Source organism: Podarcis vaucheri (assembly GCF_965113315.1).
Source record: "Podarcis vaucheri genome assembly, chromosome: 17".
Classification (NCBI taxonomy): domain Eukaryota; kingdom Metazoa; phylum Chordata; class Lepidosauria; order Squamata; family Lacertidae; genus Podarcis; species Podarcis vaucheri.
This window is the reverse complement of record NC_138755.1, coordinates 16,843,403-16,867,295: the sequence shown is the minus strand read 5'-3', so window position 1 is coordinate 16,867,295 and position 23,893 is coordinate 16,843,403. Positions and strand designations below refer to the sequence as shown.

Below are 23,893 nucleotides of genomic sequence, written 5' to 3'. Positions count from 1 at the left end.
CCCAGCATAAGAACAAATTCTGAAAGTTCTCCACAAAAGACATGCCGCCCCTATTCAAATCACATAGCACCTCCTTCCTTCTTTCCTGTAAGCTGAAAAGCTAAAGTACAAATCACAATACAATATTGTTCTCTCTCTGGTGTCTTCCTCAGCATTAAGATTGAGATTCTGAGCTCCTGTGGATTTTCTTCTTCTCATGGAATTCTGTGCCTTAATGTCGCTATAATAAATAATAAACAATATCTCCATGAGTAACCCTTAAACATAACTATGGGTTTCTTTTAAAGTAAAGCAGGAGCGAGGAATTTAAAAACAAACCAGCCTCATGCCGCCTGCTTTTCCATAAGGGTCCATCTTTATTTCAGCCACAAAGAAAGATCTAAACTGGATATTTACCTGGCAGCTTAGCTTTTGGCATGAGCCAGCCAAAGTTGCATATTTTTAGGTCTCAGGCAGGGCTGAAGCATTTGCTTGGATGTTCCAAAAGTGGGGTACGGGTGGGTAGCCTAATGCGCTTTATGCTGTGGGAGGGATATTGCTGAAGTGCCTTCAACAGACTTCTCATCATCAAAGAGGGACACCCTACTACCGCCTTACACTCCATGCTGCCCCACATTCCATGCTACTGGGTGCAATAGGTCTCCTTGGATTGGTGCCTTCCAGCACCTGCCACAGGATCCTAACAGGCCAAGTCTTGCCTCTCCCTTTATATATATATATTTAAATGAATTTTATTAACATTGTCAAGCAGTGATTAACATTCACATCTATTGTCACATCATACAAACATAAATACAAAATTACTACATTACAATATATATTCTCTGCATGATCCAAAATATTTGGTGGCCCCCAAAAACTCTTTAGAATTCAGCAGCTTATCACAAATCAAAACCATATTCTATTTAGAATGAAGTTGTGTTAGCAGAGGCAGACAGGAAAAATCAACTCAATACAGATTTAGAGGTTTTGTGGAAGGATATGTTTGAAGGGAATATTCTAACATACAGAAAACATATTCAATTTAAAGCTTTCAAGCATAACTCATACAACCTAAGTTGTCAGCAGAAAGATCTGGCTACTTCAACTATTGTTAGTACATCCAACTATTTAGCAATTAATTTTAGGACAGGTAGGAGTTAATTGAGAGAACTTTTATGTCCCCCCCCCCCAGAGCGGGGCATGGAGAAGAAAGAGTGCCTTTAAGTTTTGCCTCTCCTAATCTGGCACACTTTGTCTCTTGTTTACTGGACTTGGGTGTCCTTCTGGCCATCATCCTATGCAGCCTATGTCCACCCAATGCCACCCTAAGCTATTATAGGGAACATTCTTTAATTCATGGGATTTATTGCATTGATATCCCATCTTTCTTCCAATGAGCTCATGCTTCTCTCTTCCTCCCTGTTTTATCCTCAGAACAACACTGTGAGGTAGGTTAGGCCGGGAAGAAGAAGAAGAGTTTGGATTTGATATCCCGCTTTATCACTACCAGGAGGAGTCTCAAAGCGGCTAACATTCTCCTTTCCCTTCCTCCCCCACAACAAACACTCTGTGAGGTGAGTGAGGCTGAGAGACTTCAGAGAAGTGTGACTGGCCCAAGGTCACCCAGCAGCTGCATGTGGAGGAGAGGAGACGCAAACCAGGTTCACCAGATTACGAGTCCCCCGCTCTTAACCACTACACCACTCTGGCTCTGGCTGTGACTGGCCCAAGGTCACCCAGTAAGTTTCAGAGCTGAGTAGGGATTCACACCATTCAAACTGCTGCATTTCGTAGGGGAGAATACATAGAAGCAGGAGCCCAACTTTCATGTATTTAGTTGAGACGAACATGCCATCCATAACTTTATTTGCCTTTGTTTTATCAGGGGTGATGTGATCCTCATATTGGTCACAGTCTCTGCAGAACTCTGACAATGCCCAAACCTGTTTCCCTTTCAACTCTACATCTGCTCCAGTTTTGGTATTTGCTGTTCTCACATGGAAGCTCCCTCCAGATCAGCTGTTGAATTTATTTAATGCACCCCTTTGTTTTAAAATTGGATTTCCCTTCCCCACAATGCTGTGTAGGGGGAAATGGCAACTCTGTTAATAAAGGCATCCCTCCATGTTAGAATGAGACTATTTGCTGCTGCCTTCTAACCTATCAAGAGTGATTTAAGAGACATTACACACAAAATGTAAGGGTAAGGAAGGTGCATTTTACCATATGTGGTGGTCCTGTAAAAAAGTAAAAGATTTCTGGGAAATGATATACAATGAATTGCAAAAAAAAATGTTTAAGATAACTTTTGTCAAAAAAACAGAAGCCTTTTTACTTTGGTTAACAGGGGATGAAATACCAAGGGACTTAAAAAGACGATTTATGTATGCGACAACAGCCGCAAGAATGCTGCTTGCCCAGAAATGGAAAGAAGAGAAAGTACCAACAAAAGAAGAACAGATAACTAAGATGATGGACTATGCCAAAATGGCAAAGATGACCATGAAGATCAGAGATCAGGATGAGAAAAAGTTTGAACAGGAATGGAATAAATTTATAGACCATTTAAAAGACCACTGTAAATATATTAAAACGTTAGAAGGTTTGATATAACATTTATGAAAGTATATAATTGGAGATTAGGATAAATAAGAGGGAAAACAAAGAGTTTGGAGAAATAAAATAAGATGCAAGAAATCAGGGGGGAGAAAACTGGAATCCAGGGGAGAAGAGGGGGGAACTCTATATTGTATCTTTGGAAAAGTTCTGAATTTATAAAATAAAATAAATCACATACACGCACACCTCACTTTGTGTATGTATGAGCTAAGTTTGCCTACCATTGGACATGCAGCAGAAGTGACTACAAATCCCAGGAAGGAAGGAAGGAAGGAAGGAAGGAAGGAAGGACAGTTTTCTGGAAAAAAATTGTAGGCTTTTGTATGTGTACAGAAGGAAAAGAAAAACAAAACCGAAATTCACTTAACCCCATTCACATGTCTAGCCGGCTGATTGTTTAAGTGTGATTTACTTCTTTAATGTATAAACTTCATCACAGAACCATCAGAATGTTTCCATTCAGCAAGCGCAAACAAACAAACAGAAGAGAAGCCACAAAATAATTATAAAACATATGGCGTGCACCACGGCTGTGTTTATTTTATGACAGTTAACTTTATTTACAGTGTAATCTGGGAAGAATTAATTCTCAAAGGACTTTACACAAAATATGGCCAGTTCCCCCCTCCTGCCCCACCTCACCCTTAAACCGCACACACCAGAGTTATGTTGTCAACCCGAGTAAATAAACTGTCCTAAGTGGAAATCTCTTGTTTTCTACAAACAAAATGCAATGCCTTGTTTTTTGTGTAATGGGTTCATTATGAATTCTTGAGTGACAAAAACTATACATTGCCAGCAGCAATAAAAGCCAGGATACTAGGAAGGACGGCTGTTTTTATACCATGCCAAAGTTTGGTGGAAACATAACATTTTAAAAGGCTTCCTCTGCCTGAATTTGCTTCTCAAGATGGTCTTGTGTTCACATTAGCCATGTATCTCTACAGCTTGAGAAAAGCTTTGTGCAAATATACTCTCTTTTTTGTTTTTCACAGTCGGTTATTATAGTAACATATTTCCAGAGACATTTGGAAGAGAGCAGTAACTCATTTTAGAAGCTAGTTACTAACTTGGCTTGATGTTTCAGGCAGAAGTATTAAATATTATGCAGGACAGCACCCAAATAACACCGCTTCTCAGGGAAGTTTTCGGAAGCCAGGAAGGAAGAGCTTCTTGCCCCAAGTTATGCTTCAAAGCAGACCTGGTCTACCCTTGGCCTCTGTCCATACCTTCCCTTCCACACATGAGACACAAATGTAAGACTAAGGTCTAATTGATGCTGGGTTAGCTCAGTTGGTAGAGCATAAGATGCACAGGTTCGATCCCCACCTTGGGCAAAAAAATCCCGCATTGCAGGGGATTGGGCTAAAAGACTCATGTGGTCCCTTCCATCTCTACATTTCGATGATTTTACAGATTTAATTGCTTTTATCACACTGCTGCTGTCTGAGTTACAGTGCCATGGAAGCGCAGGGAGTGCTGGTCTCGCTTTGGTTCTTGGAATGAGGCTTGGAAATAAACTTGGAATGCAGTATTCAGCAGCAGCAGCAGATTGCATGGAGGGATGAAATTGCTTACCTGACCTCCTGGCCAGGTAAGCCTGCCTGATTACCCGAAGGAGGTGTGGCAAGGCAGCAGGGTGCAGTGCAAACACATCAGCAGAGCTAATGTGGCATTCCTGCAGGTGTGTTTGCACTGCACTGCCCTACCTGGCTCCTTATCTCTGGGAGGAAAGTAAATGCCTTCATCCCACCATGGTGCCTGCTACTGTTCATCACTAGTGTTTGGGTGTTTAGAAGTGGGGTGAAATGTGCCTTCTTCACTGAATAGCTTTTTCTCAGTTCTGCCAGTGTTTCTGGTTTGGTACTATGAGCTTCAATGGGAAAGCTGCACTGCTCCAGCACAGGAATGTCATTAGTTGTCTATAGTTTCTCTAATAATAATAATAATTTATTACTTATACCCCACCCATCTGGCCGGGCCTCCCCAGCCACTCTGGGCAGCTTCCAACAGAATATTAAAAACACAATAAAACATCAAACATTAAAAACTTCCCTAAACAGGGATGCCTTCAGATGTCTTCTAAAAGTCAGCTAGTTGTTTATTTCCCTGGCATCTGGTGGGAGGGTGTTCCACAGGGCGGGCGCCACTACTGAGAAGGCCCTCTGCCTGCTTCCCTGCAACCTCGCTTCTCGCAGGGAGGGAATCACCAGAAGGCCCTCAGTGCTGGACCTCAGTGTCTGTGCTGAACGATCAGGGGTGGAAACACTCCTTCAAAATGTGGTAGTGGTGGGGTTTTATGAACATTTATGTCAGTCAAAAGTAGTGCTACCTTTGGCTTAGTGTGTCTAAACCGGGAAATGTGGTTAAGCTCTCTCATCTCTAACCGCAACCTATTTTCAGCTAATGTACTCAAGGATTACCTTTGCCCATGGACATTAAGACAATCCTCAGCAGCTTCCCTACAAGTCCTCCCTCTGGAATCAGGTAGCTGGTGTGGAATGCTCTCCCCAGGGAGGCTTACCTGGTGTCCCAGAGTGCAGGGTGGATTTTGTTACATAGTTTGAGGTGAAGACTCTACGGTCTCCCCAAGATACACAAAGAAGGAACACCACTCAGACCAATAGTCAGCTCCATAGGCTCACCTCTACAAAATCTCGCTAAATTTCTCGCTAAGCAACTTCAGCCCTATGCAGAATCCATCGCTTCACACGTTACTAACTCCTTCCAGTTCATAGAAACAATAAAGAAGCAATACCTACATCCCGATGACCTACTTGTGAGCTTCGATGTTGTATCTCTCTTCACTCAAGTGCCCATTAATGAAGCCTTGACAGCCATTCAAAACAAATACAACCCCCCCAAATACATCCTGGACCTGACCAACCACTGCCTAACCAACACGTACTTCATCCACAATGGACAAAGATACAAACAGATAGAAGGAGCACCTATGGGATCACCCCTCTCACCGGTCATCGCAAATTTGTACATGGAACACTTTGAAACCAATGCTTTAGACAAGTCAGAACACAAACCCAAACTTTGGCTCAGATATGTTGACGACACCTTTGTAATTTGGCCACACGGGAAAGAAAAACTAGATAGCTTCCTCACACATCTCAACAGCCTACACCCCAAAATACAATTCACTATGGAAATAGAAGACAACAACCAACTCCCCTTTCTTGACGTCCTAATCTACAAAAAACCTGATGGCTCCCTAGGACACACTATCTACCGGAAAAAAACACACACCAACCGCTACTTACATGCACAATCACACCACCACCCTGCACAAATAAACTCCGTAGCCAAGACTCTCATCTCCAGAACCAAACGCCTGGCTGACAAAGACCACTTGACAACTGAGTTACAGAATCTCTCAAATGTGTTAATCGCCAATGGATACCAGAAAAACAGGGTTACGAAGCTAATCCAAAAAGAAACACCCCCCAAAAACCAAGACACAGAAGAAAACAATGGCATGGCCCTCCTTCCTTATATCAAGGGCACTACAGACAAAATCAGCAAAATCCTCCATAAACACAATATCAAAACAGCCTTCTGCACCAACCAAAAAATAGCCAATATCCTCAGAAACCCAAAAGACAAAATCCAGCTGGAAAACCAAGGGGTCTATGAAATACCCTGCAAAGTCTGCCCAGCCACGTACATTGGACAAACAAACAGACGAATAAATGCACGTATCGCAGAACACAAGAATGCCGTCAAAAAAGAAGAAAAAACTTCCTCTCTTTTCCAACACATGAAAGAAACAGGACACGAAATTAATTTTGCAGATTCCAAATTGCTCTTTAACATGGAACATCACCACAAGAGAATAATCATGGAAGCCATCGAGATAGAGAAACACCCTCACAACATGAACAAGCGTGACGACACGTCCCGCCTGCCAGACATCTGGAAATTAGCCCTCCCCACAAAAACCGACACCAGAACCAGAGGCACACAGAACGCCGTCACCAATCAACCACACCAGACCCAAACCCAGACCCTCTCCACAGACATATTACAGACTCCATCCAGTAGCCAAACTATAGTGGCACCTCCGGATGCTGCACCCCCCTGCAATCCCTACACAGATCTGGCTGGCACAAGGCACAAAACCATAGCTCGCCCCTATACACGAAGCCAAGCCAGAGCACAACTAAATGCAGCACAGCCATCTTCTCAGAAAAACTCTTCACAAGCCCAAGAGGTCAAGACACGAAAGCTTTAGCAACTAATCTACACTTAATGACCCACCCAGTGATATTCAGAATATCACTCATGAAATCACCCAAGATATCCCTCAAGTAATTAAGGAACAAAAGAAGAAAAGGCACACTAATCTAGGAACTTCCTCTCTGCCCAGAACGTTGGAGGCTATACACCACACCCCTCAACAGTATTTATAGGAACTCAAACACCAGACTCTGCTCTGTTCCAGTAACAAGAAGCCGAAAGCACCAGCCTGAAGATGACGAGTGAGACCTCGTCGAAACGTCGCACAGACACCCCGACTCTTACACGGGAAGACACCCGAAGACACCAAAACCTGCATATATATATATATATATATATATGCTTTCGTAGATTTTCACGTAGATATATTTCACGTAGATATATTATATATATAATAAAAGCCACAAATGTTTAAGAAAATTGTATTAAGCTCGATCTTATTTAAATGTTTGAAATCAACCTATAGACCCCTTTTTACATTAAACCTGACATTCTGTTTGCCTTGATGGCCTTGATCACTAGAATAGCAAAGGGCAGTATGATAAAATACTCCTTGTTATGTTCTGTGGGTTTGTGATTTTTTTAATAACAGCTGCTGCAAAATAAATACAGACCATGAACTCCAGTCCTGGCACATTAACAGCTTTACAATGTGGTTTTTATGAAGGAATCACACATGGTTGCGGCTTCACTTGGAGAGGCTTTCAGTGTCTGTGCCCCAGTAATTCTACCCCACTGTGTTAGGGCTCATCTTTTACACCTTCCCAAAGGAAGCTAAACAGAGGCCTATTAGGTGCATTCCACCATCAAAACACAAAGAGGGGTGCATAGCTTAGCTTTGCACTCATGACAGAATGAATGCTCTGGAGCTTGTGCCAGTCTCCAGCGTGGTTTACACACCTCTGTTGCTGACACCACACTTTGTCGGTATCAGTTGCGCTTCAATCAGTTGCGTTAAGCCCTCTCTTCCGGGATCGCCAGGACTGGAGTTATGCTCTCTCCTCCTAAACCACAAAGTGTAGCCAAGAACAAACCTTGGCTACAGATAAGTGTTCAACACGAGAGAGCTAACCAAGATCTTGGGATCCTTGGCTTAACTGCTGTGCCACACTGAGGACCGAGAGGAGAAAGTGGCTGCAGTCTCTTTGCTGGAAGCCAGCACATTCATGCTAAGCCAATGCCATGGTTTAGCTTAGCATTATATGTGAATGTCTGCAAGATCAGCAGCAGGGGGGATATTGTGCCTTCATGGCTTGTTTGTGGGCTTCCAGGCAACATATGGCTAAGAAAAAAGATTCTAGACAGGATGGCTCCATGGCAGATCCAAGAGTGCCGTTCTCCTCTTTCTCGGCTGCTATGAAAAGTTGATTCATGCTTTCACTGTTGTTACCTTTGACAGAAATGTTAGGTTGATTGAAAATGCAAATGCACAATTAATAGCATTAATTAACCTTCATTGTGGATACAAAGTTTATATTGCTGCAATATTGCACGCAGACATATATTACATTTATTAAGGGGACAAATGGGTTTAAATATGAGCTAATAAAAGCTTTGCTGTATTCTGTGAGAGTTCAACACACCTCAACTGGTGATACTCTGCTACCCTAGTTATGTACATATGCATAAAATTACAGGAACCAAGTAATAGGCATTCTTGCCTAGGTTCCTTACCATATCTCATTGCCCAGCAACACAGTCTACAGCCAACTGGTAACCAAGTCAATATGTTTGGTAAGACTCGTAACAGCTGTTCTAACTTGCCTAGATAATTATTCTCCTATAACCCAGAAAATATTCAGTACACTGTTGTCAAGCATAATAATCACACCAAAGCCTTGAAGGCTATGGTGTGATTGAACTTTAGCCAGATAAAGTGACCTTTAACCTAATGGCGTGTTATAGGGCTTTACATCATTCAACTATGTGGCTTGCAGTGTAGCTGTTAACAATCCTGTATATATAAGGGCCTAACTACACATGATGCTAAATGTGTCATTGGCAATCATACCTGTGGTTTGTTTATTTAATATAGTGAGGGCAGGAGGGGGATTTTCCAGAGATCACAGTGTGCAGGAAGGGGAAGTTTAACCCTACCTTCCACAGCTGCAATACAGGGGAATCACCCCCATACTGCAGTTAGAGAAGGGAGAAAAGGGTTCCGACTGGAGCCAATGGGAAGTTTTCTTCTGTTGCTCATTGAAGCAGAGAGAGGGAATGATTTTCCCCAAAATCATGGCTGGGAAAGAAAGGATTAAACCTCCCCTCCCCGTGCAATGAGGTCCCTATAGAAAATTGGGTACATGTAAACTAAACAAAAGCCACCAATGTGATTGCTTGGAAATGCATTTAGCATCACCTATAGTTAGGTTGTAAGGGATGCGGGTGGCGCTTTGGGTTAAACCACAGAGGCCAGGATTTGCCGATCAGAAGGTTGGCGGTTCGAATCCCTGTGATGGGGTGAGCTCCCGTTGCTCGGTCCCTGCTCCTGCCAACCTAGCAGTTCGAAAGCACGTCAAAGTGCAAGTATATAAATAGGTACTGCTCCGGTGGGAAGGTAAACAGCATTTCCGTGCGCTGCTCCAGTTCGCCAGAAGCGGCTTAGTCATGCTGGCCACATGACCCGGAAGCTGTACGCCGGCTCCCTCGGCCAATAAAGCAAGATGAGCGCCACAACCCCAGAGACGGTCACGACTGGACCTAATGGTCAGGGGTCCCTTTACCTTTACCTTATAGTTAGGTTGTAGGTGTTTCGGATTCCACAGTAAAGATGTGAGAGCTGCTTAGCTGTGCATCTATCCCACAGTGCAGCTGTAACTTTTAAAAACTCATCGAAACATGGGTAGGGCCCCAGGTTGGTGGTGGTGGAATGCATTGCCTGTACAAGGTCCCAGATTCAATCCCTTGAATTCCTCCAGGTAGATCTGAAAAAGATTGCCACTTGAAACCCTGGAGAGCCACTGATGCTCAATGTAAACAATACTGAGCTAGCTAGACCAATATAATTCAGCAGACGACAGCTTCCTCAGTGAGGAAGTGTAAAGAGGACGGAAAGTGCCTCACACACCCCATGCTCAATCCCGTCTCAGGGTCCCTTCCAATTCTATGATTCTAAGTCTAGCTTGAGCAATTAGCCTCTCCCAGGCCATGACTTTAAGAACAGCAGAAGAAGCTGGGAAGGGAGAAGAGGAGTTAAAAAAATAATTTTATAAGTTGTGTGTCTTTGTTTCTCAATTTGATCCTTTTACATGGTTTTTGTATGTATTGTGGTAGTTTATGCATTGTGACCTGCAGTTATTTTTTTAATTGATAATAGTTTAATAATTATTTATTGTAATTGTTAAGAGCGAATTTCTGTTTAATTATTATTTGCTGACGTTTTGAGAGTTAATTCTATAGTGCACTATTATATTCTAATAGATTGTTGAATATTATTTTATTTGATATACAGTGGACCCTCTGGATACGGATTTAATTCGTTCCAGGGGTTAGTGCGCACCTTGAAAAATCTGTAACTAGAGGCGCGACTTCTGCGCATGCCACAGCGCGATAGAGCACTTCTGCACATATGTGCAATGTGCAGAGCACTTCTGCGCATGCGCAAGAGGCAAAACCTGGCAAAATACTTCCAGGTTTACCACTTTTGCAACCCGAAGAACCTCCAGAGATGTACGTAACCTGAGGGTCCACTGTAGGTCATTCCATTTTAAAGTTATGTCTTCTTATGGCTTTCTGCATTGGATCAGATTATTATAAGGTGTGTGTTCTTCGTTGTATATTTTGTTGCTGCAAACTGCCTTGTGTATAGTAATACAGAAAGGTGGAATACACATTAACAGTGAAATGGAATGGAAAGGAAAGGAAAGGAAAGGAAAGGCCTAACTTGCTTTAAGCAAGCTTCCTATGTTCCTAAAGTAAATTGTCAGGGTTCTGACTACCTGATTGTCAATCCTGATCATAGTTAGTTATCAAAGACCTATAGGTAACAACCATATCCATATTACCACTGTATTATAGTTTGTTTCTGTGCCATACAGTGGTACCTCAGATTACATACGCTTCAGGTTACAGACTCCGCTAACCCAAAAATAGTGCTTCAGGTTAAGAACTTTGCTCAGGATGAGAACAGAAATTGGGCTCCAGCGGCGCGGCAGCAGCAGGAGGCCCCATTAGCTAAAGTGGTGCTTCAGGTTAAGAACAGTTTCAGGTTAAGTATGGACCTCCGGAACAAATTAAGTACTTAACCTGAGGTACTACTGTATTATAGTTTGTTTCTGTGCCAACCTTTGGCCACAACTTAAACAATATAGTGCAATTTAATACAGAAATATCTCAAAAACCAAATACTTCCATCCCCTTGCTGGAGGATAGGGGAAGAAGGATCCCAAACATGGGAGAAAGAGCAGTAGCAAGGATCCTGGGTGGTGTTGGTGAGAAAGCACGGAACCCGTTCTTAAAAAGTTTTAGTGCTGGAGAAATGTCTTTGCTGTTTATGATGCAACAGAACTAACAGTCTGCAACAAGTTATGCTGCAGATAAGTCCTGCAGATATACAGTCATTCCAACAGGTAATTAAAAAGCAGGCATTGGCCTCTTTCTGCAACACCTACTCACTACAATGAGACGACCCCCCCCCCTCAACTTATCATGAAGAAGTTACAGAATCTAGTCTTTGAAAATTGTGGGGTTTTTAAAGTGATTTTCACTCTTGAAAATAAATGCATTTTAAGCTCTACATAGAAAACTAGTCCGCTTAGGATACTAGCCTTTTTACTCACCTTTTATTATTCAGACCCCAGGAATTTACACTTAAGTGCATAAGCACACATGGCATCGTTTAAGTGAGAAATGTACATCTGTGTTCATAAGGCATAGGCCTCAATCTAAAGCATATGTATGTGAAGGCACATATCCACATTTTCAGAGAAGAGGGGAAAATCAGCGATAATCTTTACATAGTATTTTTAAAAATTACATTTAAAGCACCCGTAATCATTTAACCCTTAAAAGCAAATTTATAACATTTTAACAACTTATTCTAATATATTTGCGATGCTTTATATGGTAGTCTCAGTTTGTCCAAAGCTCTTGAGGATAGAGTGAAAACAGGAAAGGAAAAGATTATTAGAATCTATCTAACATTTAGTCTTCACTATTGTTGGCATCCACATAAATTTCTTCCAGAGTAGGTAGGCAAAGCAAAACACTGAAATAGGGAACAGGCTCGTTTGTCACAAGATGTATAGTACCTGTATATTGTGCCTCATATTTCAGGTTCTAGAAATTTTAGAAAACTGCCCTTTCTTTTAAAAAAACCACACAAATGACAATCTGGGGATTTGGGGATTGTGCTTCATAGGAGAGTTGGACTGCCCTCCATTCCCCAATCGAAGCTGGCACAGTGATGTATAAGATTATATTCTACTGATTTCAATGGAAATGATAACTTATGCCGCCTTGGAATGTGAAAGATGGAACTGTTCCAGAGTTCAAAACAAGTCATAACTACTATGGTATATATCCAACATGAAATATTGAAGATTGTTTGTAGACAACAAATGAATGTGCTGCATCCACTGATCAAAAGGATGTCGTATGGGGTAGGAAGTCCCTTTTCACCTGTTCCCATAGGAACCAACTCCTAGGGGCCATGGGGGCTTTGGCCCCATGATAAAATATTTGAGGGGGCCAGGCCCCCCCCCAAAGTTGATGGGCATTCCCATTCAAATGGTGTGTATGCACTGTGTCATGAGATCGATTGTGCGGGGTGAGGCTTACCTGCGCCCCCACAATGTTTTATTCAAGTTGGCACTCCTGCCTGTTCCAAAGGGAAAATGTCCCTATGTATTTCAAGCATGTTACTATGTACATGCACTGGAGTTGTGCATTTTCCTCTGGGTCTCTGGGGAGCCGATGCATCTTGACTCTAGCATACAAGCATATAAATGCCAACACATGGGCACAAAATGCCAGCTGGTCTCTGTTTTCCATCCACCCTGAGTGGTCCAGCTGAATACAAACTTGATCGCGGCTGCTTTCTTTTTACAAAACTTCCTAATGCTTAGCAGCATGTTCAATCTCACAACCGATCTGGTTGCAACTCAGACACATCCTGCAACATTTACCAACGAGTAGAAGTAGGCACACAGCAAGGAGAAGAGACTTCGTCAATGTATGATGTGGAGGTAGGTATGCTTCAGGTAGCAATGGCTGGCAGAACATGGAGAATTACAAATACCCAAGAGTCTGTGTAATATGAAATGCGTTCAGATCAGAAACCTCCACCAACCCCGGTCATAATGAAGTTTCATTAAGGTATTCAAAGCTGCAGCGCTAAGCATTTTTACAAGTGAGTGAGCCACACTATGTGGACTTACCTCTGAGTAAAAAGGCACTGGATGGCATTGCAAGAGTGACTGCAGGTGCATACTGCCAGCTGAATGCTGTCGCTTCTGTGTTCAGCTGGCAGCAGTCCTTGCAACATTTGGAGTTGTCACATCCCTCCCACCTGCTTTTAAAAGAACAACCAGCAGCTGAATACATCTGAGACAGCTCCACATGATTGTTTAAACACAGGAGGCTTTCTATCTTTGTTTTTTCCAATCACAGAAGGCTTGCTGGAGATTATTCTCTCTTCACTACGCTTTTGGCTGCTATCAAATACACACTTACCTGGAAGTAAGCCCCACTGAACTCAATGGGCTTATTTCTGTACAGACATTTTAAGGAATCCACGGCATAATGATATTGATATGTGTTAATTGTAAAGAGTGTTAACACAGGGTTGCCATATTTCAGAAAGTAAAAACCAGGACACCCTGAAAGTTGTTGAGCGATTTTTCAATTGACTCATCTAAGGTCCAGGACAAAGCGCCATCTTTCAGAAATTTCCCCCGGACGTCAATTCCACCTTTGAAATCCCTGTGAAAATCCCAGGAAAATCTGGATGTATGGCAGCCCTAGTTAGCAACTTGCAGAGTGGAAATCTGGTGGTTTTCAATTTAGGCCGTAGAGAACAATGGTGGGACTTTAAACCTTGGCTGGATTCCTGTATAAGGGCTTTCCATACCACCATATGAACAAATACCACTAGGAACAAACTACTAGGAATACCTTTTCAGCACCACTAACCACACTGAAATTTTACATGAAACGTACATATTATAATGGAATGCAATTAATACAATTTGGGCATTCATTTGTATTGTATTGTATTGTATTGTATTGTATTGTATTGTATTGTATTGTACTGTATTAATCTTGCAGACCCTAAACCATAGCTGATGAACATGTTATGTGTGTACAGTCAAGAGGGCTAATTCATGTGAGCTAAAGATAATTTAATTTGAACTCTCATTTTTCTCATTCTTTAATAATGTTTATTTCAAGCTCAGTCTATGAGAGCTACATGTTTTCCTTGATTATTATAGGAATATGGAGATCTTTGAGGGTCTATAAAACATTTGCGAGTCATTGGCTGCTTCAGGACTGTTGCTGTTTTATGGGTGGGATTCAGTCACACACCAACAAACTCAGGTTGCACAATTAAAGTGGATTTGGCACACTTGCACAACAAGTCTGTGAGTAAGGAAAGGGAATTTCTGTGCTAAGTGGTGAGAAAATGCACTGAAAAAGAGTGGAGTGGCGTTTGTTTGTCTCGACATTGCATGACCTCACCAAAAACCAAATCAGAATCAATGCTCAATAAGCTGTGGATATTGTATAAACTTTGTACAAACAGGGATGGATAAACAGGTAATCTGGAAGTACCTGTATGCTCTCCCCCACCCAAGCATTCCTGCTATGCTGTAAAGATATACAATATGAATGTTATTGGGTACTTCTCCATAGCAGTAAGATTGGTCAAAACTTTCATTAGCAACTTCCCCTTCCCTCCCATCTCTGTTGCACACGGCATAATGAATTCATCCTACACTGCAAATAAGTGGCGACACTAGGAGGTTGCGATTTTTAGTTCAGGAGTCATCATTCGCCCATGCACTAGGTTGGTTCCTACCTGAAGGATGTAACCCCGAACGTAGTCCCGAAGTGTCCAGCCCAAACCATGCAGGATGTGGAGCACTTCTTCCTGTTTCAAGACGCTGAAGAGTCGGTCCAGCAATATCTTCAGTCTCACCGGAACGGCCTGAGTCCCGTAGAGCATTAGGCTGCTGATGTCAAACACTACATTGGATTGTACAATCTCCACTTGAGTTGGGTGGTACAGATGCTGCGTGCTAAGCTTGTCCAAAGCTAGGAGGGAAGAAGACAGAGAGTTGAGGAGAATCTAGTACATAAGTACAGTGTGAATTTCTACCAGAGTCATCAGTGGGAGTTATTGCTAAACAACAACAACAACAAAAAAAAGAGTGGGGAGAGAACCTGAAGGCAAGGTGGATAAACACATATTATTTGGATTTCAAATCCCTGCTAGTATATGCAACGTATACAGTGGACCTGTGGATATGAACTTAATTCGTTCCGGGGGTCCTTACGTACCCCGAAAAGTCTGCAACATGAGGTGCTGCTTCTGTGCATGTGCATGGCACGATAGAGCGCTTCTGCAAATGCATGCATGGTGAAACCTGGAAGTATACACTTCTGGGTTTGCTGCGTTCGCAACCCAAAAGTTACGTTACCCAAAAGTAACATAACCCGAGGGTCCACTGTATATTTTAAACTGAATTTCTTGTGACCTTCTTTGAAAACACTTTTATGGCTCAATACCTCAATTATTAAAAGAGGAAGAACAGATGAAACATACTTCAACAACAGTGGCATTCACTAAGAAACTGTCACGAGCAATAGAATTTAATAATATGGATGAACTTTTAATCACTTAAAAAAATTAAGCTTACCATGTTGCCTGGAAGACAATTTTTTCATGCATAGGTGCAAATTCAATTGCACACCTATGCAACAACACTTTCCTAAAATCATGCCCTCTTGCTTCCTTCTGCCCTTTTCTCCATGAACTCCAAAAGCAGCCTAACCTTCTGACAGACCCACTTTTTGTCATATGAGCATAAGGACTAAATAACCAGACTTAACACAACTTCCTATATGCAGTCCATGAAGGAACCTATGTAACCTATAGGTTAGAAAAATGCCCAGAAGTTCTAGTTTTGAACTGTTCGGTTTACTTCTAGAAGACAGAAAACCAGAGATTACAGCATTAGTCGCAAAAGTTTGTACAACAGCCTAGAAAATACGTCAGTTGTTCTTACCTCCTGGGTCAGTGTAGACCATTTATCTCACTTTTAAATTACTAAGTCTTCAATTTTTGTTTTTCCTTTTCCTTTATTTTCCTTTATTATATCCTTACTAGTATTTGTTGTATTAAATAGAGTACAGTGGATTTTAATATATATCAACATCTCTATACTAAAAATGGAGGGGATCAACCCATTTCTGGTCAGGATCGATTTTTCAATGTGCTAATTCATTATTTACTTATTAGTTAAATTTATGTCTTGCCCTTCCTCCAAAAGGATCCCAGGGTGGCAGGTCCATTCTGTACTGTTTCTGCATTAATCAGATATATTTGTACAAAATTTTGATGCATGCAATTGGACAATGTTTTGTTAGAAAACATAGACCTCTTTCAGAAGCAAAATCTGAAGGATGGTACTGCGAACTGGATCACTTTGCTATAAATACTGTAAAGGTGCAATTCTCCTCCATCCATTCTTCTTTACCTAGAGCAGGAATCCACCAGCACTCAAGGCATTTTACCATGCAGTTAACGCAGCAAAATCGATAGGGCTGAACTCTTCACACAAACGAAATACTTGTGGCATCCTTGCTCTTTGCTATACTGAATGACTACCATGCATAAACTTTGATATCCTGCTTCATGACCACCTGCCACAATCTAGCTCTACAGGAAATATTGCTGGAGTAGACAGGGGAGGGGACCGTGACAAATGCCATTTCAGAGCACATATGGCCCCCATTACAACTAGTGTTCCCTCGCAACTTTGAAATTCATTTAATAAGAAAGAGGACTCATTAATGCTTCATTATGTAAAATGCAGTGAACTTGCTCTATGGTGCTATACACGCACAGAGAGGGAGAGAGAATGGAATTTTGTCAGCCTTTAAAATAATGTTGTAGGGGGTCCTCTACCTCCTCCTGCAGTTTGGTATCTTCTTTGCTTGTGGTCACTGGAGAGTTCATGTACTCTTGATAAATTGCTTTCTTCCATCCACAGCGTAAATGCCCTTATCATTTCCCTGCTGGCTTCATTCAGCACATCTGCCCTGAGGGACACTTTGTCAAAGAGTTCTGGTTTCCTCGTACTTCATTTCTTGCTGCTGATTTGTCTGATCTTTCCTATTCTAGCAGTTTAGTCAACCTTGAATAAATAGGTTTTTAAAAATTAATTTAAAGTTCGCAAAAGATAAGGGATTGTTAAGCTCGGGGATTGAAGTCCTCTGTCTCTCCGCAAAGCATTCGCACTGCAGAAGTATGAAGGGCGGCGTTCTGCCAAATACACTCAAAAATATTATTTTTTGAATTCAAATTTACAAGCCAGCCAGAGAGAGCGACATATTTTCTATATAATCACTAATGGTGGCATTGCTGCAATATATAGATGTATTTCAATGCAAGAACAGCACACATTTGTAAACTTGACTACTAGATGAAAAAAAGCCTTTCAGATATAACATTCCCAGCCTTCCAAGTATGGTGAGGTGTGTGTGTGTGTGTGTGTGTGTTTGCTGTGGGTTCTTGCACTCCCACCCCAGCCAAATTTCCATTCTCTTTCATCACAATTTGCTAGCTAATCCTGTGCCTTCCAGATTCTACAGACTACAACTTTCCATCAGTCCCAGGGCCAGCCTGGCTAATTGTCAAGGGCGATGAGAGATGTAATCTGGTACATCTGAAGGGTACCATGTTGACCACTCCTGTAATAGCATTACACCTGCACTAGTGACAATTAATGCTTATCAGATTAGGGTTTGAAAATCCACTTCCAATAGTAGTTTCAAACACAGTTTACATAAGCAATCCCACTTAAAATTAACCACAGTTGGCACTGACGAAGACAGAGAGATTAAGGCACTCTACAGAAGGGAGAATGGATGCATGTAGGAAGGCGGAGATAGACTGAGCTGTCTACCATGTGCCCAATTGCTTGGCCAAAAGCATTACATATGCACCAAGCCTTAATCCAGGCTTCCTCAAACTCAGCCCTCCAGATGGTTTGAGACTACAATTCACATCATCCCTGACCACTGGTCCTGCTAGCTAGGGATCATGGGAGTTGTAGGCCAAAAACATCTGGAGGGCTGAGGTTGAGGAAGCCTGCCTTAATCAGTAATGGAAAATGCTTAAAGGCCTTGGTGCTGGGGGAAATTCCTTGAGCACCTCTTTAGGCTTATTCTTTTTCTTGAGCTTATTTTTCATTTTATTTTTCTTTAAAGTCAAGAGGTTGTATTTGTATAACCACAAGCCTGAGGTGTGACTTGGGGAAAGGTGAAGATTTGTTAAGGATCTTGGATTCCGCTCAGAAAAGGAAATTTTAGAGCTGTTCGAAGTATGAAGTATGCAATCATCCAAATATACAGAGTAGCAAAAGGGATATAACTGCTGTTGTGTGGCATTACACACAGAGAGAGCTATTTAGAATTAGGACATATACTTTGACAGCTTAACCTTGGCTTGCATTTTTTCAAAGGAAACTGACAAAGTCACCTCAAGCCCACTATGGTTATGAGAGAGCTCCAATAGAGATGCAGTCTATATTTAACTGTTTTTATATATGGGGAACATAGAGACAGAGAGAGTGTGTGTGCTTGCAAGTGTTTAAAATTGTTTTCAAACTTATTATTTTTATTTTTATTGTTGAAACCCACCCTAGGACCTTGTGGTAAAGGAATATAATAAATAGATTAGAACAGGGATACACATGATCTATTTTAAATGCAGTGATCCTATTCCTGTCTATTCAGAAGCAAGTTCCATTGAATTCAATGGGGGTCACCCTCAGGCAAGTGTGGTTAGGATTGCAGACTATTTCTAACTATTGCTAACAGCTGGTTCAAACATTATGTAGGAACTTGCTTTCATGCAGTAAGTTAAAGAGGCGCCACTTCCTGGTGTTTTGTTTCTGTGACTATGTTGATTCTACAGAATAGATTCTGTTGTGGTTTTATTATGCACTTTGATGGCACCAATAGAGTGAACAGTGGTATATAAATCTTCTAATAAATGAAAAATATACAATTTATGGGGGGGGATGAGAACCATTCCTCTTAAAAAGCTGGGAATATGTTAAATCATTCTTCTGTGATCTACTCTAAACCCACAGGGCAACACAAGAGTTTGATGCCAGTTCCTTTAGTTCTTCATGCAGAAGTGAACACATGGTATCTCAAAAGTGGAAATGGCAATGAATGTGCTATCCGGCCGATGTGCTAAGCTGCTGGTCTTTCGGGGCTGCCTGTCTATCCCACAGAGTCCACAACGCAGAAATGTGGCAGCACCAGCCATGAAGTCCTCCACATTAATGAATCTGCCATCTAATCACAGAGAACTGTGCTTGCCTTTTCCAAAGGAGCTATTCACATTTCCCACTTTGAGGGCAAGGGCAATCTGGGAGCACATGAGACTGGCATGTCCCAAATTTCAAAGGTAGCCAGATCACCACCTGAAGTGTCAGCAAACTTTTTTTTTAAAAAAAGGGGGGGAGAGAAAAAAGAAACCCTCAACCGGCATGTATTAAAAAGGTAAGTCCAATCCCACCTAAACATTTTTCGATTTTGTCCCACTCCCAAAGATTAATCAAATATTTGGGGGTAACCCTCCAAAAGTACCCAATATTGCAGTGACAAATTGATCCAGCTGGGATCAATAGAAGGCAATAAGTGGGATAAACCTGCAAACAACAAACTTTTATTTGATGTTGCTAGTGACCTTTCCTTACTTGTGAGTGAACGGTAAAGAACAATTCTATGCCACAGGGAAGGGCATTGCTAGTTAATACAGAACCATATCAAATGCTATGTGGAATCTCAATTTTAATTCTGCTCCCAACTAATTATATAAAAGCTGCACTACAGCAGCACGAAAAGGCTGTTGTGTGCAAGCAGCCACTATCCATAAAGTATCAGATCATAGAGAAATCCTAAATATTTGATTCCTGCAGCAAAACAGACTATGAACCTCGCCATTCCTCACCTTTCAGTGCGATGTCTTGTGAATTTTTTATTTTCTGTTCATTCTCTGCATTTCTTTCCTTTCTCAGATTCTTCAGTTTGTTCTCCTTATTCCTCTGGAACACACCCTACTCCAAACCAAGCTTGCTAGCCCCCTCTTTTCCTTGTCCTATAAGACATCTAGGTCATTTGTCATCCCTTTTGACTCCTCCTCATCCACCCCAGGCTTATCCATCTGCCCCAAAGCATTCCAGTCAGGAGGTAGCCGTGTGGCATTAGGGCATAGCCTCACCACCAAATCCATGAATGCAGTATAATTAATGGTGTCAGAATGCTGGGTGGTGCTCGTGAGTGACCAGCCAGGACTCCGACCTGTCTTTTACAGGTTTTATTGTGCAAACTACTTACAGTGCAGATACACAAGGTTCATGTCCGTCTTAGTCACTTGCAGCGTCCGGGAGTGGCCCCTTCTGGCTTCTCCCCCAACGTAAGAACTTAGACACCCCAAATCTCTGCCTCCCCTCCTTGCGTTTCACCCCTCCGCGCAAGCTGGGCGACGGAGGTGGCGTGCATCTCTCCTGGCCAGCCAAGCTAGGTGAGACGCTTGGGCTCTCAGCAGCATCTTTGAGCCCTCTCCTCGCTTGGCTGGCCCCTTCCCTCTCTTCTCCACTGGAGGTGTGGCTTTTCTCCTCGCTGGAAGAGGAACTGCTCCTGAGAAGCGTCAGAGGCTCCCTGTATCCCAACGGCATCTCTGCCTCCCTCCCCTGTTCCAATGGCAGTCTCCTGAGAGATGGGATAATGTATTTATGCTTGATTTGGAATGAGGCCAACATTGTAAATGAAAAGTGGAGAATACTCGCAGGAGGGAGATCCCCAATAATTCTGCATTCTCTTGCAACTGCCACCCCAAATTCCAAATCCATTTACTTTGTGGCTGTTGCGCGGCACCGCTGAGGGGGTAGGTCTCTCTATCTCTTTCTCTCAGCATTGTCCACTGAGATGACAGGGACAGAGACCATTGCCTTCTCAGTACCTCAAATGCTACTATAGCAGAGAACACCGTTTGGGTCCTAGAGATGGGCAGTGACCAGGGTGGATAAAAATCAATGATTTATTTTTATTTTTAAATATAAAAAATCAGATTTTTTAAATTTAAATCGGATTTTTTAAAATAAAAATTAAATAGATTTTTAAAAAATTTAAATTGGCTTTTTAAAATAAAAGGCTTTTGGAGGAAAAATCTTTCTAAAGATAGTTTTCTATTTAAGTTACATTATAGTCCAAAGGCTATTCATCAGGAAATAGGGATTTGTTGTAAGTTTTTAATGTTTGCTAAAACTCAGTCTAAGTTTTCTTTTTAACCATTTAACCACATCAGTTGTCCAAATATAAACAGTTAACTTATTAAACCTCGCAATCATTTCATAATTACCTGTCTATGTAGTTCTAATAGTATAACTAAATCAGTAATTTTTGAGATAACTGTAAAAACTACCCTGAAAATTTATTATTCCAAAAATGAAACCTTCATCTGGTTGTAAATATTAAGCTTATACCAGCAAGAATGAGTCTTTCTGTAAAAAAAAATGATTTAAATCAAGCCTTACTGACCAGTGATTTAAATTGTGATTTAAATTGTGATTTAAATTGTGATTTAAATCGTGATTTAAATCAATTTAATTTAAATCAAATCCACCCTGGCAGTGACTTCAAATCATTGGCTGTGTGACTAAATCCCCCAGGGCAGTGACTTGAAGCAGCACTTCAAAGCACTGTGCAAGCCCTGCTTTGTGCTTTGAAGTCCCTGGCGATCATCACCAAATGTCATTGTGATGTCAGGAGATTGACAGACGGGCAGTTCTGCCCATCTATCAATCTGGCCCATGACGAGTAGGGGAGATAAAAGATCTGGCTGGTTACTCAGATCCAATTCTCCACCTTTGCTCTAGGGCAGAGCTTTCCCGACTTTTTATGTTGGTGACACACTTTTTAGACGTGCATCATTTCGTGACACAGTAATTCCGTTTTACTAGCAAACTGGAGGTTAAACTAACCCCTTTTCAGCCCTGGACTGAGTGCGGGGAGAGTTTGCATGACAAACCTATGCACTGCAGCCGACACACTAACATGTCGCGATACACATTTTGGAAAGCTCTGCTCTAGGACATCAGAGAATTTTAGCACCATTCCAGGAAAGATGGAGAAATGTAAGTTTTCTAGGGACCTGATATCTATGTCCACCGCAGAAAAACTAAACAAACAAACCTGCAAACTACAATAGCCAGTGATGCCAGGTGCAAAAAAAATCAAAAATGGGAACTGTTCCTTTGCTTTGTTCTCTGGAGGAATTTATTTTCCATTTTATGAGTAAAATGCCACCTGCAAACACAGTACTACACAAGTGGGTCACTTTTAAAGTTTGTACCTTTGTTTATCAAATACAAGATAAACAGGCTAAATTAAATCTCCAGGACATCAGAAAATTTTCCAATGGGGCACAAAGTCAAAATACTTGCGCCAATACAAAAAATGAATATTTCGTGTAGTGTTAATAAATGGAACAAACTGCTTAAATTCTCAAGTGAATATAACAAGCCAGAAGGGTTTGCTAAAGCTATCCATTACACCTGATATTCTACAAAGTATGATTTGTTTTTGGAAAATGGTTTCGGTTAAAGTAAGCTACCACACAATACAGAGCACCAGACAAATATACTTTACAATATTCTAAAGCTTTCAGTTTGACAATGTTGGTGTAAGTGACAGACACATGCAATGCAGTTCATTTCAGGGTTTTTTTTTTCTTTCTTTCTTTCTTTCTGGGAAGATGCCAAAAGTGCTGTCATATTTTCCTTTGGAAATGTTTCTGAGCCAGTTTTAATGCTTGAGCCTGGTATACCCAAGAGACAATCTGTATCTTTCACACAGGACATGGAACCATTGTCTTGAGTGCATGAAGTCACCATAAAGCACAGTTTGCAACAGTAAAAAGGTGTGCTGCTTGTTTCATTTGACCTCTGAACTTTCAGGAATGGAACAATACATTCTTACACATTTTCTGTTTCACTGAATTTTGCGCTGCCATGCAAGTGGGGCACCATCCCTGCCCCCCTCCCGCCGGATTGCTAACTGAAGATATCTATTTCACATCATCCATAATTTTCCTTCTCCATTCCTTACCAGAAAATTTGGTATGAAATCAGGATTACAAATGTGTTTGTACATCAACACATATGCACGGTCTTGTGATTTTCTGATAAATACACCGATAAATCCCCAAACCCACTTGATTCAGTAGTTATCACAATATTAAAGGTGAGGGGGAAACACTTCTTTTTCAGCAGATGACTCTATGGCATCACCTCACTGTCATAATCTCTAGATACTCATGAAGGTGTTTAGCGAGATTATGACCCAGATGAAGCTGGCTAGCTCTATATGATAACAAGAGAGAACATATATCTGAGCTTAAGGCTCATTTCCAGTATTATTGCTCTACACCAGGGGTCAGCAAACTTTTTCAGCAGGGGGCCGGTCCACTGTTCCTCAGACCTTGTAGGGGGCTGGACTATATTTTTTGGGGGGAAATATGAACGAATTCCTATGCCCCACAAATAACCCAGAGATGCATTTTAAATAAAAGGGCACATTCTACTCATGTAAAAACACGCTGATTCCTGGACTGTTGACGGGCTGGATTTGGAAGGCGATTGGGCCAGGCCTTAGTCTGCCCACCCATGCGCTACAGCGCAGCTTCACACCCTTGTGAAACCTGATAAACTTTAAGAGTTAAAGAGTTAACAGCAAAAGTAGCTCTAGTTATTGGAAACTGACTCTGGCAACCCTGTCTGAATTCTCGAGTCAACTTAATGAATGT

At 41.6% G+C, this 23,893-nt stretch overlaps 1 protein-coding gene across 13 annotated transcripts in view; it reads right to left on the bottom strand.

Moving 5' to 3' along the window:
• Window positions 1–23,893, bottom strand: part of BNC2 (basonuclin zinc finger protein 2) — a 409,457-nt gene that overhangs the window by 97,977 nt on the left and 287,587 nt on the right. For all 13 annotated transcript variants that reach the window (XR_014214776.1, XM_082204620.1, XM_082204618.1 and 10 more), the window contains one exon: window positions 14,867–15,102. Coding sequence is in view for 12 of the 13 variants with exons in the window: in XM_082204620.1 (XP_082060746.1) it covers window positions 14,867–15,102 (236 nt within the window). In the remaining variant the exon portion in view is untranslated. The remainder of the gene's footprint in view (window positions 1–14,866; window positions 15,103–23,893) is intronic.